At 51.9% G+C, this 13,109-nt stretch overlaps 3 protein-coding genes across 9 annotated transcripts in view; 2 read left to right on the forward strand and 1 right to left on the reverse strand.

The window, feature by feature from the left end:
• Positions 1 to 8,915, forward strand: part of IP6K1 (inositol hexakisphosphate kinase 1) — a 72,334-nt gene extending 63,419 nt beyond the window's left edge. For all 3 annotated transcript variants that reach the window (XM_001497160.7, XM_005600655.4, XM_070237599.1), the window contains 3 exons: positions 1,801 to 1,982; positions 4,742 to 4,917; positions 5,436 to 8,915. In XM_001497160.7, coding sequence (XP_001497210.1) covers positions 1,801 to 1,982; positions 4,742 to 4,917; positions 5,436 to 5,969 — 892 coding nt within the window. In that variant the 3' untranslated portion in view covers positions 5,970 to 8,915. The remainder of the gene's footprint in view (positions 1 to 1,800; positions 1,983 to 4,741; positions 4,918 to 5,435) is intronic.
• Positions 8,916 to 9,237: 322 nt separating this feature from the next.
• On the forward strand, positions 9,238 to 11,770 carry GMPPB (GDP-mannose pyrophosphorylase B). The gene is made up of 9 exons (XM_023620431.2): positions 9,238 to 9,639; positions 9,765 to 9,845; positions 9,936 to 9,984; positions 10,154 to 10,296; positions 10,510 to 10,668; positions 10,755 to 10,833; positions 10,913 to 11,040; positions 11,124 to 11,306; positions 11,389 to 11,770. Exons 1-9 carry the CDS (start codon positions 9,511 to 9,513, stop codon positions 11,518 to 11,520), a joined length of 1,083 nt encoding a protein of 360 aa, XP_023476199.1. The 5' UTR covers positions 9,238 to 9,510; the 3' UTR covers positions 11,521 to 11,770.
• The window catches only part of RNF123 (ring finger protein 123), a 36,340-nt gene continuing 34,972 nt past the window's right edge, over positions 11,742 to 13,109 (reverse strand). For all 5 annotated transcript variants that reach the window (XM_070237579.1, XM_070237576.1, XM_005600658.4 and 2 more), the window contains 4 exons: positions 12,628 to 12,770; positions 12,383 to 12,477; positions 12,168 to 12,253; positions 11,742 to 12,084 (listed from right to left, as the gene is read on the reverse strand). In XM_070237579.1, the coding sequence (XP_070093680.1) occupies positions 11,964 to 12,084; positions 12,168 to 12,253; positions 12,383 to 12,477; positions 12,628 to 12,770 (445 nt within the window). In that variant the 3' untranslated portion in view covers positions 11,742 to 11,963. The remainder of the gene's footprint in view (positions 12,085 to 12,167; positions 12,254 to 12,382; positions 12,478 to 12,627; positions 12,771 to 13,109) is intronic.

Below are 13,109 nucleotides of genomic sequence, written 5' to 3' on the forward strand. Positions count from 1 at the left end.
AGCAGTTCGGGAGAGGAGAGTGGCATTTGACTTTGCTGCAGTGCTCTGCCTCTGCTCTGAGCCGTAGACTTGCTCTACCATTTCCAGGGCACATGACTTCACCAGTGCTTTTCTTTGCTTAGCAGTGTGATAGCAGCATTGCAAATTGCTTCAAGCAAAGAGTTTTTTTTTTTTAATAAAGATTGGCACCTGAGCTAACAACTGTTGCCAATCTTTTTTTTTCTGCTTTTTCTCCCCAAATCCCCCCGTACATATTTGTATATTTTAGTTGTGGGTCCTTCTAGTTGTGGCATGTGGAATGACACCTCGATGTGGCCTGACGAGCAGTGCCACGTCCATGCCCAGGATCCAAACCAGCGAAACCCTGGGCCACCAAAGCAGAGCACGAGAACTTAACTGCTCGGCCACGGGGCTGGCCCCCAAGCAAAGATTTTTATGTTGGGGGAGAAATGAAGTTGTGGTAAAGTTCTAATGTTTTCCATTGGAGTCACCTTCTCACCAAAACCCCTTTGTGGTTTGACTTATTTTAGAAATAAAATTCCTTACTCAAATGGCTTCTTGCTTTCCACAGGTGCAAACCTTGTTTGCTGAGAAACACAGGTTCCTTGGGGCCTGCTCAGGGTAGACTCTGTCCTGCCTTTTTTTTTCTTTGATGTTTTCCTCTTTCTTCCAGTCCTGATACAAAGGCAGACAAACATTTCATAAGCATAATGTCCACATAGGCTTTCTTCAAATCTTTTTAAAGATTTTGTCGTAGATGTCATGGACAAAGATAGGATAGTTACTTGTGTGCTTGACAGTGGCATCCCATGCTCCACCTTACATTTAACTGTGAAATTACATGTTTATCAATTTTTGTATTTTTTAAAATTGTCATAAGATACACATAAAATTTACCATTTTTACCTTTTTCCAAGTGTACAGTTCAGTTGCATTAAGTTCATTCACATTGTTTTGCAGGCATCATCACTATCCATTTCCAGAACTTCTTCATGATCCCTAATAGAAGCTCTATACCTATTCAACAGTTATCTCTCTGTTCCCCTCCCCCCAGCCCCTGGCAAACACCATTCTACTTTCTGTCTCTCTCAATTTGCAGGTAGCTCATATGAGTGGAATCGTACAGTATTGCTCCTTTTGTGTGTGGCTTATTTCCCTTAGCAAAATGTCTTCAAGGTTCATCCAGAATTTCATTCCTTTTTATAGCTGAATAATACCCCATTGTATGTGTATACCATGTTTTGTTTATCCATTCATCGACTGATGGGCGCTTGGGTTGTTTCCACCTCTTGTTTATTCTAATGCTGCTATGAACATTGGTGTAAAGAATCTGTTTCTTATTTTCAGTTCTTTCAGGTATATATCTAGGACTGGAATTGTTGGATAATATAATTCTACGTTTAACTCTTTTGAGGAAACACCAAACTTTTTAACAGTGGCTGCAATATTTTACGTTCCCTCCAGCAGCGTACAAGGGTTCCAGTTTCTCCACACCCTCGACAACACTAGTTCCAGTGTATTTTTATTATAGCTTTCCTAATGGATATGAAGTGGTATCTTCATCACATAATTTGATGCAAAGAATTATCTTTCAGACAGTTTTTAGAGACACAGGAAGAACACTACTTATACCATTTACTCACTGTTGTGGGCTCATGCATCTGGGGCCCTGTGCCACCCATCAGCATGGTCTATGAGTGGCAGATGAGGCCTGATCCAGACCTCTCCCACCCTTCCAGTGAGATCCCAGAGGGTAACTTGTCTGAGCCCTTTAGCAATGTGTATGTTCTTCCTTCTTAGCTCCCAGGAAGCAAAGAGTCCAAAGGTGGAGCTATACAGCCACTCGGATGTCCCTTTCCAGATGCTAGATGGCAACAGCGGTCTGAGTTCTGAGAAGATCAGCCACAACCCCTGGAGCCTGCGCTGTCACAAGCAGCAGCTGAGCCGCATGCGCTCTGAGTCCAAGGACCGAAAGCTCTACAGTATCCTTGTTACCACTCTTTCAGCCGTGTCTACTACTGGGACCATGGGTCCTGTGTCAGGGCATCTTCCAGTGCCGTGGCTGAGCCCCTCTCTGTTCAGGGGCCCCTCTTTCGTTCCTACCTCGCTTTTTCATAGGCTCTTCCTCATCTTCGTCCTTCTTACTTTCATCAACATGTTTTTTCTGCCTTTTGGGGCTGGTAAGGCTGAGGCTTAAACTTGGTGGTCTAGAAGAGTGCCATCCAATAGAACTTTCTGTGACAATGGAAGTAGTCTCTATCTGTGCTTTCTGCTATGGTAGCTACTAGCCACACTGAGTAACCAAAATGTGGCTGCTGTAACTGAGTTACTGAATTTTAAATTTATTTTAATTAATTAAAATTTAAATTTAAATCACCAGATGTGGCTAGTGGCTACCATATTTAACAGTGTATGTCTAAAATCAGGGATCTGTGTGTGTGTGTGTGTGCGCGCACATCCACACGTGTTTTTCTCCTCTCCCAAAAGGTAATAATTAAAAAGTAATATGTTAGATTTTGGTGGGGATTTTTTTGTCTAAGATACACACCATACCTGTACAACATAAAATAATTTTAAGATGTTAAAGGTAAAAAAGTATTATGAAATGGAAATTCTTAAAATTGTTTAGTGTTTTGAAGCAGTAGACAGTAAATAAATAACTTGTTGCTAGTGCCATTGAGTTGATTCCAACTCGGAGCGACACTGTGTACAGCAGAGCAGAACCCTGCCTGGTCTATTTGCTCCATCCTCTCACTTTCCAGCGCTATATCAGGGAATGCACTGCTGCTGTTCATAGAGTTTTCATGGCCAACTTTTTCGGAAGTGAGTGGCCACATCCTTCTTCCTCTTCTGTCTTAGTTGGAAGCTCCACTGAAAACTGTCCACCGTGGGTGGCCCTGCTGGTACTTGAAATACCAGTGGCATAACTTTCAGCATCACAGCAACACACAGCCGCCACAGGATGACAACTGATGGATGGGTGGTGTGGTTCCCTGACCAGGAAACAAACCTGGGCTGAGGCAGTGAAAGCACTGAGTCTTAACCACTAGACCACCAGGCCCTATATAAAATAACTAATACTTACTGAGAAACTGAAGGGAAATGTGCAGAGCACTTCATATGTATTTACTCAGTTTTCATAATAGTCTTTTGAGGGAGAAACTGTTATGATTCCCATTTATAGATGAGGAAATGGAAGCTTGGAAGGTTAAGTGTTGTGCCCAGAGCCAGTAAGTGGCCAAAGAAGGATTCAAGAGCCCATGCTCTCAGGCACTGTGAGATTTTTATGCAGCCTTCTTTAAGTTTTATTGTCACTCATAAAAAGTTATACCTGGCCACAAGATTAATGAAAGGCCAACTTTAAAGGTTTTCTCTAGGTTATTCTTTAAAGAATTAGGAGATGTTAAAATGTTTATCATCAGACTGATGCTGAGTGTCATCCTCCAAGACTATGTGATTGCTTCATAGTCCCCAAATATGGAATTGAGGCCCAGGCTGAAAGCCCCAATGAATTGTAGCAGATGTGTGACAAGCCTGTACCTTTATCCAAGATTGTTGCAGACAGTAGATTTAGATCAAGACATGGATATAAATGCAAGGAGGCCAGGACTGTAGAGCTGTTTTGAGCAGAAGGTCCTAGAAGTACTAAGGGATAAGTTTAAATATATGGTTTGAAGTTTAGTCAGAAAATGGCAAGATAGAAATATCAATCCAGCCTCTTTTAAAGATTCCCATTTGAAAATGTCAACTCTAATTTCTCATTTTTGTAGTAGTGCAAAGACATCTTCCTTATTTCTTAGGCCTGGGTGAGGCGCTGGTTTGAGTAGGGATGTGGGTGAATCTGTCAAATCTTCTTTAGTTTGTATATGCCTGCAAGACAGATCTAAAGAATAAAATAAAAATGACGACATCAACAGATGTGGTATGTGTATACAATGGAAAATTATTCAGCCATAAAAAGCAATGAAGTTTTTTTTTGCTGAGGAAGATTCAGCCTGAGCTAACATCTGTTGCCAATCCTCCTCTTTTTGCTTGAGTGAGATTTGCCCTGAGCTAAATCTATGCCAGTCTTCATCTTTTTTTTTCTTGTGGGTCACTGCCACAGCATGGCCGCTGCCGAGTGATGTAGATCCGTGCCTGGGAGCCAAACTGGGCACCAAAACAGACCAGGCTGAACTTAACCACCAGGCCATGGGGCCCACCTCCAGGAATGCAATTTTTTCACATGCTACAATATGAATGAACCTTGAAAACATTTTGCTAAGTGAAATAGCCAGACATAAAAGGACAAATATAGACTCCACTTATGTGATGTACCAAGATTAGGGAAATTCATAGAGAAAGAGAGTAGAATAGTAGTTAGCAGGGGCTGGGGGGCGACGGGGAATGGGAGTTATCGTTTAATGGGTATAGTTTCTAGTTTCTGTTTGGGAAGATGAAAAAGTTCTGGAGATGGATAGTAGTGATGGTTGCACAACAGTGTGAATATACTTAATGCCACTGAATTTTACACGTAAAAATGTTTAAAGTGGTTGATCTTCTGTTAATGTATATTTTACCATAATAAAAAGTATTTTTAAAGAAATAATAAGCCAGTGGTATGAATCCACATTTGAGAGTTTGTGAGTTGAATATAGATTACATTAGATGAAAATGCCCCCTTTTATAGAAAACTTGGTTGTGCCTTCCTGGCTAGGGCTGATTGTGACTGTGGTTGTTACTCTCCTTGACTGTGGCCCAGAGTTCCTCCTGCTTGAGAACGTGGTACACCACTTCAAGTACCCCTGTGTGCTAGACCTGAAGATGGGCACCCGGCAGCATGGTGATGATGCATCAGCTGAGAAGGCGGCCCGGCAGATGAGGAAGTGTGAGCAGAGTACGTCAGCTACACTGGGTGTCCGAGTCTGTGGCATGCAGGTTAGTCGCCCCCGGTGAGAGCCTAGGTGCTGCTGTTCGCATGTTTTAGGTTGTACATGTACCTGCCTGCTACCCATGCCAAGTGTTCTCCTGGCCCACATTGGTCCAGATCTCCTCCAAGATGGTGAGTCCCCCACAGGGTGCTGAGTGCATCCTTATGTTCCCTGAGCCATCTTGTCCTTACCTGGTGACCTTGGTCTGGGCTCTAGCTGCAGAGCCACTGTGAGAGCTTGTTGCTTTGACGCAGAAGTAAGACAAAATGTTCCTAGTTTGAGTCCAGCTAGGCCCCAGGGAAGCTTGGAGGAGGGCTCCAAACGTGATGGCAGAGAACCCGTAGGCTTGGTCTCTGTGCTCTCCTGCGTTACTGCAGGAAAACGTAGGGCGAACCCACTCTAGTTGTACAGGATGGAGCAGAAAAGCTCAGGTTGGTCAGAAATGCTTTCCAGACAGTGCTTCCAGGGCACTATGAGATATCAGGCCTCCCTGGTGCTCACCCTGTCTGTCTCCTGCGGTTTCAGGTGTACCAGCTGGACACAGGGCATTACCTCTGCAGGAACAAGTACTATGGCCGTGGGCTTTCCATCGAAGGCTTCCGCAATGCCCTCTATCAGTACCTGCACAACGGCCTGGACCTGCGGCGTGACCTTTTTGAGCCCATCCTGAGCAAACTGCAGGGCCTGAAAGCTGTGCTGGAGCGGCAGGCCTCCTACCGCTTCTACTCCAGTTCCCTGCTTGTCATCTATGATGGCAGGGAGTGCCGGGCTGAGTCCTACCTGGACCGCCGTTCTGAGATGCGTCTCAAGCACCTGGACACAGTTCTCCCTGAGGTGACATCACCCTGTGGCCCTAGCACCAGCCCCAGCAGCACCAGCCCTGAGGCGGGCCCCTCCTCTCCACCCAAGGTGGATGTCCGCATGATCGACTTTGCACACAGCACGTTCAAGGGCTTCCGGGATGACCCCACCGTGCATGACGGGCCGGACCGAGGCTATGTGTTTGGCCTGGAGAACCTCATCAGCATCATGGAACAGATGCGGGACGAGAACCAGTAGGCCCAGCTCTGGGCTCCCAGAACCCCTTCCTCTCTACCCGCAGGCAGGGACCATTGCTCTGAACTCGCCGTGAGGACACACAGACTTCCTTTTAAAGGGTTATATTTCTCTTTGGTGTAAACTAAAAGAAATGTTTTTAGCTGTAGCCTGGAATCCATATATATAAAGTGATGGAGGGCAGAACACACATCCTCTCAGCCAGGCTTCTTAGCTCTACAGCTTCTACTGCTGTGTCCAGGCTGACTTAGGAAGGAAGAGGTGCTCCTGGTGGGTTTGGCAGCAAGGACAGGGTGCCGTTGGACATTGGTTTCTCTTGCCTAGGTCTTTGGGGTCTGCGGATGCAGGGCCCTGCTGTTTGTGGGGTGAAGCCCTGGGCTGGCACAGGGCCCCTGCATGCCCACTCATCCCTCGTTCCTCAGAGGGATTGGGTGCCCATCTCTTGGGGGACTTTCTACTCTTGTGTTGTAGGTGTCAGCCAGCTCTTTAACAGATGCCCTCAGGGCACCAGAGGGCCAACTGCACACAGCTGGACCCATCTTTCTCAGTTCTGACCTTGACATGAGGCTAGACTCACGAAGCTGGGCTGAAGCCAGCTTATGGCAGAGGGCAGGTCCTGGGATCCCCAGGCATTCTTTGGCATTTGAACCTGCTCCTCCTGCCTGCATACCCCAGCCAGCCTTTCTCACCTAGGCGAGATTCCTTGCCTAAGAAGGTCACCCTCTTTTGCCCCACTGAAGAGGGCCCTGCTCTGTTTGCTGAGGAGATTCAATGTCCTAGTGGGCCTCAGGGCCTCTGGTGGCTCTGGCCCAGACAGTATTTGCAGTTCTTCTGCTGTGGGTGAGAGTCCTTTTCTTCTAGCTTGGGCAGCTGTGCTGCCTCTGGATGGGCTGCTCCTCCCAGGGCTCAAGGGCTGTGGTCCGCTCAGGGTCTCACCTTTCTCCAGGCCAAGCTCAAGGCAGCCGCCCATTATGAGGAGCTCCAGGCTTGTGAGGGAGAACTTTAAGCTTGTGTGCTCATGGGGACATTGTCTGGACCGTGGGTACAGGTGCCCAGATTCTGCTAATGAGAGCTTGTCTTATCAGTCCCGGGATCCATCAGTGTGTCCATTTGTCCATCTGCCAGCCTTGTCTCTTACGAGTCTTCTCCTGGGGAGTAGTCTTGTTCATTAGTCAATATTGACTTCCTTCATGCTTTCCTCAGCAAAATATTCTTTCCCATTTCTGAGGTGAGCTTTTGCCCCTGTGCCCTTCCTTAGCAGGTGCTACCTTTTAACAAAGAACTGGTAGCAAAATGAATTGTAGGAAGTGTTTCCCTGCTGGCCCAGCACCCTGTCTGTCAGCCTGGATTGTGGCCTCCCTCAGTGCTCAACACTGACAGTGGTACAGTGAAGGCCCAAGGGGCAACCTCTTCCTTTCCCATGGTTGTGGTAATTTTTGCTGCCAGTCCTTAATGGTACAGAGACCTGCCACTTGTAACATATGTGGCCAGGAGGTGATACTGCACTCACCTAGCCATTGCCAAGGTTAGTGCCCTCACCTTGAGCCTAAGGCCACTGTCATCATCATTTTTGGCATGTCCCTGTTTGGGCATTAAAGGTAAGCCTGCCAGCCTGTGTCTGTGAGAGGCCTTGGTAACTGATGGACTAATTTCCTGGTCCTTAGAGATGCAGCCTCACATATCTTAAATGGGCTCTTTGATGGATCCCATCTCTCTTGGCCCTTTGACCCTGATGCCAGTGGTGGGCAGGTTCCCATTCCTTGAGGCTGGGAGGGGCAGCTTGCCTGTTTGTGGTTGGTAATGACCATCTTCTCTCCTGTACCATCCTGTGGCTTCAGCCATAGGGGCAGTAACTTTTCATTAGTGTAGACAGACAGTCATTTCCTGGCAGGGCAGAGGCTAAGGCAAAGGGTCTGGGGCCACTCGGTACCTCCTTGATTGAACCTCTCGAGCCTGGGGATGTGCTGTGCTTCTTGAGTTCCTCTATTTTGGGAGCAGATGCTGGCCTGTTCCGCTCTTCATAGAGAGAGAGGCTGTACCCGCTTATATTCATTGTTTCCTGCCGCTAAAAAGAGCAGAAGGGCCTGGGATTTGCTGCTTCTCCCCCAGGACAGGTACCCTCTTTTCAGTACTTTTGACACTTGGAGACCCAGCCCTGTTAGCTGGTGGGTGGTGGGCATGTGTGTGTGCACACGCTCTCTGCCACTACTCTTTCTCCCTGCTCTATGCCAGAGAGTCCTGTCCCTCCCAGGCCCTGCCTTCCCAGCCCCAACTTGGGACCAAAGTGCAACGCGGGATCACGGGTTGGGGTGCTCAAGTGACCCCTCTCTATAGTGCTTCCCTGGGCCAAGTCAACACCAGCCCCCTGGAGGGGTGGGACAGGCGGTGCTTAAAGAGGAAGGGGACCAGTGTAGCAACTTGCCGGGGACCCCAACCTGCCCTCACATTGGGGCCTGTGCACTGGGCATGGGGATTCCTCCTAAGGGGCCAACGGCCTGGGCTAGTTCAGTAGCCGCTGCTCACCTGCTCACACCTGGCCACGCGCACGCCCCCTAGATGCAGCTTGCTTTGAACTTTAAAGCTGTTCAATTTGGTTTTGTTTGTGTCGATTTAAAAAATGTTTGAATGAGGAAAAAATTGGAGAACCCTGGGAAGGACCTGGTTCCTCTGCTTGTCTGGGAACTGTAAGGCCTCGCTTCCAGGAAACGCTCTCTGCTCCACTTTCCTGGAAGCTGCCTAAGCCTGTCCACGCCGCCCGAGGCCCACGCCCGGATACTCCACGTGGCTCCGGCTGCGTCTTGGCGCAGTTGCGTTCCCTCGGGACTTGCGTGCGGGGTAGGGGGGGTGCTCGGGCCTCGTGCCGAGCCCACCCCTTTCTGTACACCCAGCGCTGCCCGCCCCGCTTGTGTCTGAGGTCGTGTACGTCAAAATAAAGCCGCTAGAAACTGAGGCGTGTCCGCGTCTTTGTGAAAACCCCCCCGGCTTCCAGGAGACAGCTCCGCCCAACGTCCCTCGGCCCCTTCCCTCTCCGCTGCTCCCGGGCCGGGCGGGGGCGGGGCCGGAAGCGGCTGTGCTGCCGCGGACCCGGGCACCGGGAGGGAAGCCACTCTCGCCCTTGGCGCCACTTCCGCCTTTGGATCCGCCAATGGCCGGCTGACTCGCTGGTCCCGGTGCTGGTCCCCATGGCGGCCCGGCGCGCTCGGACTCTCATTGGCTGCGTCTGCCGGAGCGCCGCGCCCCAATGCTCGGACGCCGGCGGCCGTGCCACGTACACGCCAGCCGATTGGCCCGCCCAGATTCACGTCACTGTCGGCCTGAGTTCGGGACCAGCCGCCCTCCGTCCGGCGTCGCGTACTGGTTTGTGGCGGCCTGGAATCCGGCGTTAGGGAAGACTGAGCGGACACGGCAGAGACAGAGCTGGTCAGTCTGGCAGGTGAAAGGCGCGGGGCCGGGCACGACTGCGGGAGTGCGCGGCGGGAGTCGGCCAGGCGGGCCGCAGACACCTCGGAGCCCGGGACTCACTCTCCAGCCGCCCGCCGGCGCGATGAAGGCACTGATCTTGGTGGGCGGCTATGGGACGCGCCTGCGGCCGCTGACGTTAAGCATCCCGAAGCCACTGGTGGACTTCTGCAATAAGCCCATCTTGCTGCACCAAGTGGAGGCGCTGGCCGCGGTAAGGCTCGGGGCGGGGTTGTGGTAGGACATGGCAGGACGAGGGACTGCTAACGACTGGGGGTCGGGGACTCACGTGCCTTCCGGGTGAGCCCGCCTGTCGGCCCCCGCTGTTCTGTCCGACAGGCCGGCGTGGACCACGTGATTCTGGCCGTAAGCTACATGTCTCAGGTGCTGGAGAAGGAAATGAAGGCGCAGGAGCAAAGGGTGAGGCTCGGACTCGGCTCCCTTCCCTTGGTCCCCGCTCAACCTCCCACCCTGGTGGAGGAACCTGACCGGGGGGCTTCTCCCTTCCAGCTAGGAATCCGAATCTCCTTGTCCCATGAAGAGGAGCCTTTGGGGACAGGTCAGTGGAGACAGTAAAGTGCTGTGGTGGGGCGGGAGGGGGGGGGGGGGGTTCGGGGGGGGTTGTTTAGGGCCAGGAAAGGGGTAGACCCACTCTGGATGGGGTCTGCTGTGCTTGGATCCAGGGGCTCAGACCCCCAGGAAGATAGTGACCTGTTTCCCTCCCCCAGCTGGGCCCCTGGCACTAGCTCGTGACCTGCTTTCTGAGACTGCAGACCCTTTCTTCGTCCTCAATAGTGATGTGATCTGTGATTTCCCCTTCCAAGCCATGGTGCAGTTCCACCAGCACCACGGCCAGGAAGGCTCCATCCTGGTAAGAGACCAGGTGTTTCTTCTCTGATACTCCCTCCTCCCATGCCCAGCCTCTCCCAACCCCCAGCCTTGAACTGCCCCCTTATGTTGTGGGTGCAGAGCTGTAGAGTAGCTGTCTTTAAGCCTTTGGGGCACAACCCCTGAGATTTAGGACAGCGTTGCATATCAAGGCCCAGGAACACTGCACTAGGCCTGAGGTCCCCCCTGCACTCAGGTGACCAAAGTGGAGGAACCTTCTAAGTACGGTGTGGTGGTGTGTGAGGCTGATACAGGCCGCATTCACCGGTTTGTGGAGAAGCCGCAGGTGTTTGTGTCCAACAAGATCAATGCAGGCATGTACATCCTGAGCCCTGCAGTGCTGCGGCGCATCCAGGTGTGTAGAAGCCAGATGCTGGGTGGAGTGGGGTAGGGCAGGCCAACACGGCCGTGACCCTACTCACGAGCTGCCCAATCCCACAGCTGCAGCCTACGTCCATTGAGAAGGAGATCTTCCCTGTCATGGCCAAGGAAGGACAGCTATATGCCATGGAGCTGCAGGGTGAGGCAGGGAGGCCACAGGGTGGTGGGGGGGGGGGTCTGTGGCTGGGCTGAGCCCCCGATGCATTCCCTCTCTACAGGCTTCTGGATGGACATTGGGCAGCCCAAGGATTTCCTCACTGGAATGTGCCTCTTCCTACAGTCACTGCGACAGAAGCAGCCTGAGCAACTGTGCTCAGGCCCTGGCATTGTGGGCAACGTGCTGGTGGTGAGGCCCTGGCCCAACCCATCATTAATTCTCTCAGTTTTGGGGAAAATATGGCCCACTTGTATCTTCTCCACTGTCCTCAGGACCCAAGTGCCAGCATTGGCCAGAACTGCAGCATTGGCCCCAACGTGAGCCTGGGTCCTGGTGTGGTGGTGGAGGATGGTGTGTGTATCCGACGGTGCACAGTGCTGCGAGACGCCCACATTCGCTCCCACTCCTGGCTTGAGTCCTGCATTGTGGGTTGGCGCTGCCGTGTGGGCCAGTGGGTAAGCCTATGGGCTGGGCCATGTGGGGAGAGGGGCAGGGAATGCGCCTGCCTCATTGACAAGGCCTGCCCCCTCCCCCAAGGTGCGCATGGAGAATGTGACAGTGCTGGGTGAGGACGTCATAGTTAACGACGAGCTCTACCTCAACGGGGCCAGTGTCCTGCCCCACAAGTCTATTGGCGAGTCGGTGCCGGAGCCTCGCATCATCATGTGAGGGTATGCCACGGGGCTGGGTAAGCCCTTATTTCTCCAGTGACAAGGGGAGCACTGGCCTGACACATCGGAAGGCCCTGGACTCGTTGCCATTTGTCTGGGGAAGACTGGACGAGGCTGAAGCTGTTGGACACCTGCCTTCTCTTATGGACATAATCTGGCAGGATCTTGCTGGGCACCCCCACAAAGCCCACTCCCTCAAGAAGGGCCGGGCCAGGCCTGTATGGAATAATAATTTAATGCTCACTGTGGCCCTGACTGAAGGTCAAGCTCAGGCACAATTAGGGCATGGCTGGGCCCCCGCCAATGAGTTTACACACAGGCAAGGAGGGTGGGTGTGGTGGTGGTGGGGTGATAGGGGAACAGCAAGGGGAGCTCATAAATAGGGCCCAGTGTGGGCCTGGGTTCGAGGGTGGAGGCTCCTGCTGTGTGGGCTAGGCGGGCCTAGGTGGTCGAGGAAGTGGCACTCGCATTAGCTGCCTTGTCCCAGTCCTCTACAGACTCGATGGTGGCCTTGCAGAAGAAGCAATCCTTGTTGTTCATCAGGTGCTGGTTGATGCAGGCTCTACAACAGGGGAGGGGATGAGGATGGCCTGTGTATTTCTGCTGCTCCCCCCACAACCTCCTGTGGCCATGGGGCCCACTTACTTGCAGGACTTGTGGCCACAGGGCTGGAACACAGCAGAAATGGGGTGAGCGTAGCAGATGGGACAGAGGTCTTCTTCACTGGTGGGCTGCAGGGAGCAGAATGCAGGGTGGGCTGGGATTGGATGTCCAGACAAGTGGACATACACTATGCCTGTGTGGTGCGCACACAGTTGTGCTGAAGTGTATTTGGGTGGTGTGAACCTGGCCCCACTCACCAGGGAGGCAGCAGCTGCCTGGGCAGATGCAGAGGTCAGGTGTGCCAGCATCTGTTCCACTTGGGCCAGCTCCTCAACACTGATGTAATCTGTGTCTGGGGGGTGGTAGGAGGTGTCAGGCCAAATGTAGCCCTAGAGTCCAGTGCCTCTTGAGTGCTCCCAGCCTGGGAATTTGCTCTTCTTGGGACTCCTGACATGGCCCAGCCCCAAATCCCTCTTCCCTGACCCAGCCCTGCCCCACTCACAGCTCTGTAGCGAGAAGTGCTTCCGGTCAGGGGCAGGCAGGGCAGTACCAGGGGCAGAAGGCTCTGGCTGCCCCAAGAGATAGCATATAGAGCGGAGCTGGAAGCAAGGATCAGCCAGGAGCACTGATGTGGCTCTCTCTTTCCTAGGTGAGAGAGTGCAAGGTAGTCAGAAGGCTGGGGCCTGTCTGAAAGCTATTATTGGAGGGGTGGGGGTGGCATGCCAATCTAGCCCACTTGCATTATTGCCCCCTTCATCCCACCCCATCTCCCTGCTTCTTACCAACCTCCCCCCACCCCCAACAAGTCCTAAATCCCAGTAACGACCCACACCCGGAGTACCAGTTTAAGGGGGTTCAGAGGCGACACGAGAATATAAAGTCCACCTGCCTCCTAATAATATATTAACTTCAAAAAAACCAAAGAGCATCATTAGTACCTTAAAGGCGTACTTCTCAGGTTTCCCCTTCTCTTAGGGGAGATGT

The sequence above is a fragment of the Equus caballus genome, chromosome 16, assembly GCF_041296265.1.
Source record: "Equus caballus isolate H_3958 breed thoroughbred chromosome 16, TB-T2T, whole genome shotgun sequence".
Taxonomy (NCBI): Eukaryota; Metazoa; Chordata; class Mammalia; order Perissodactyla; family Equidae; genus Equus; species Equus caballus.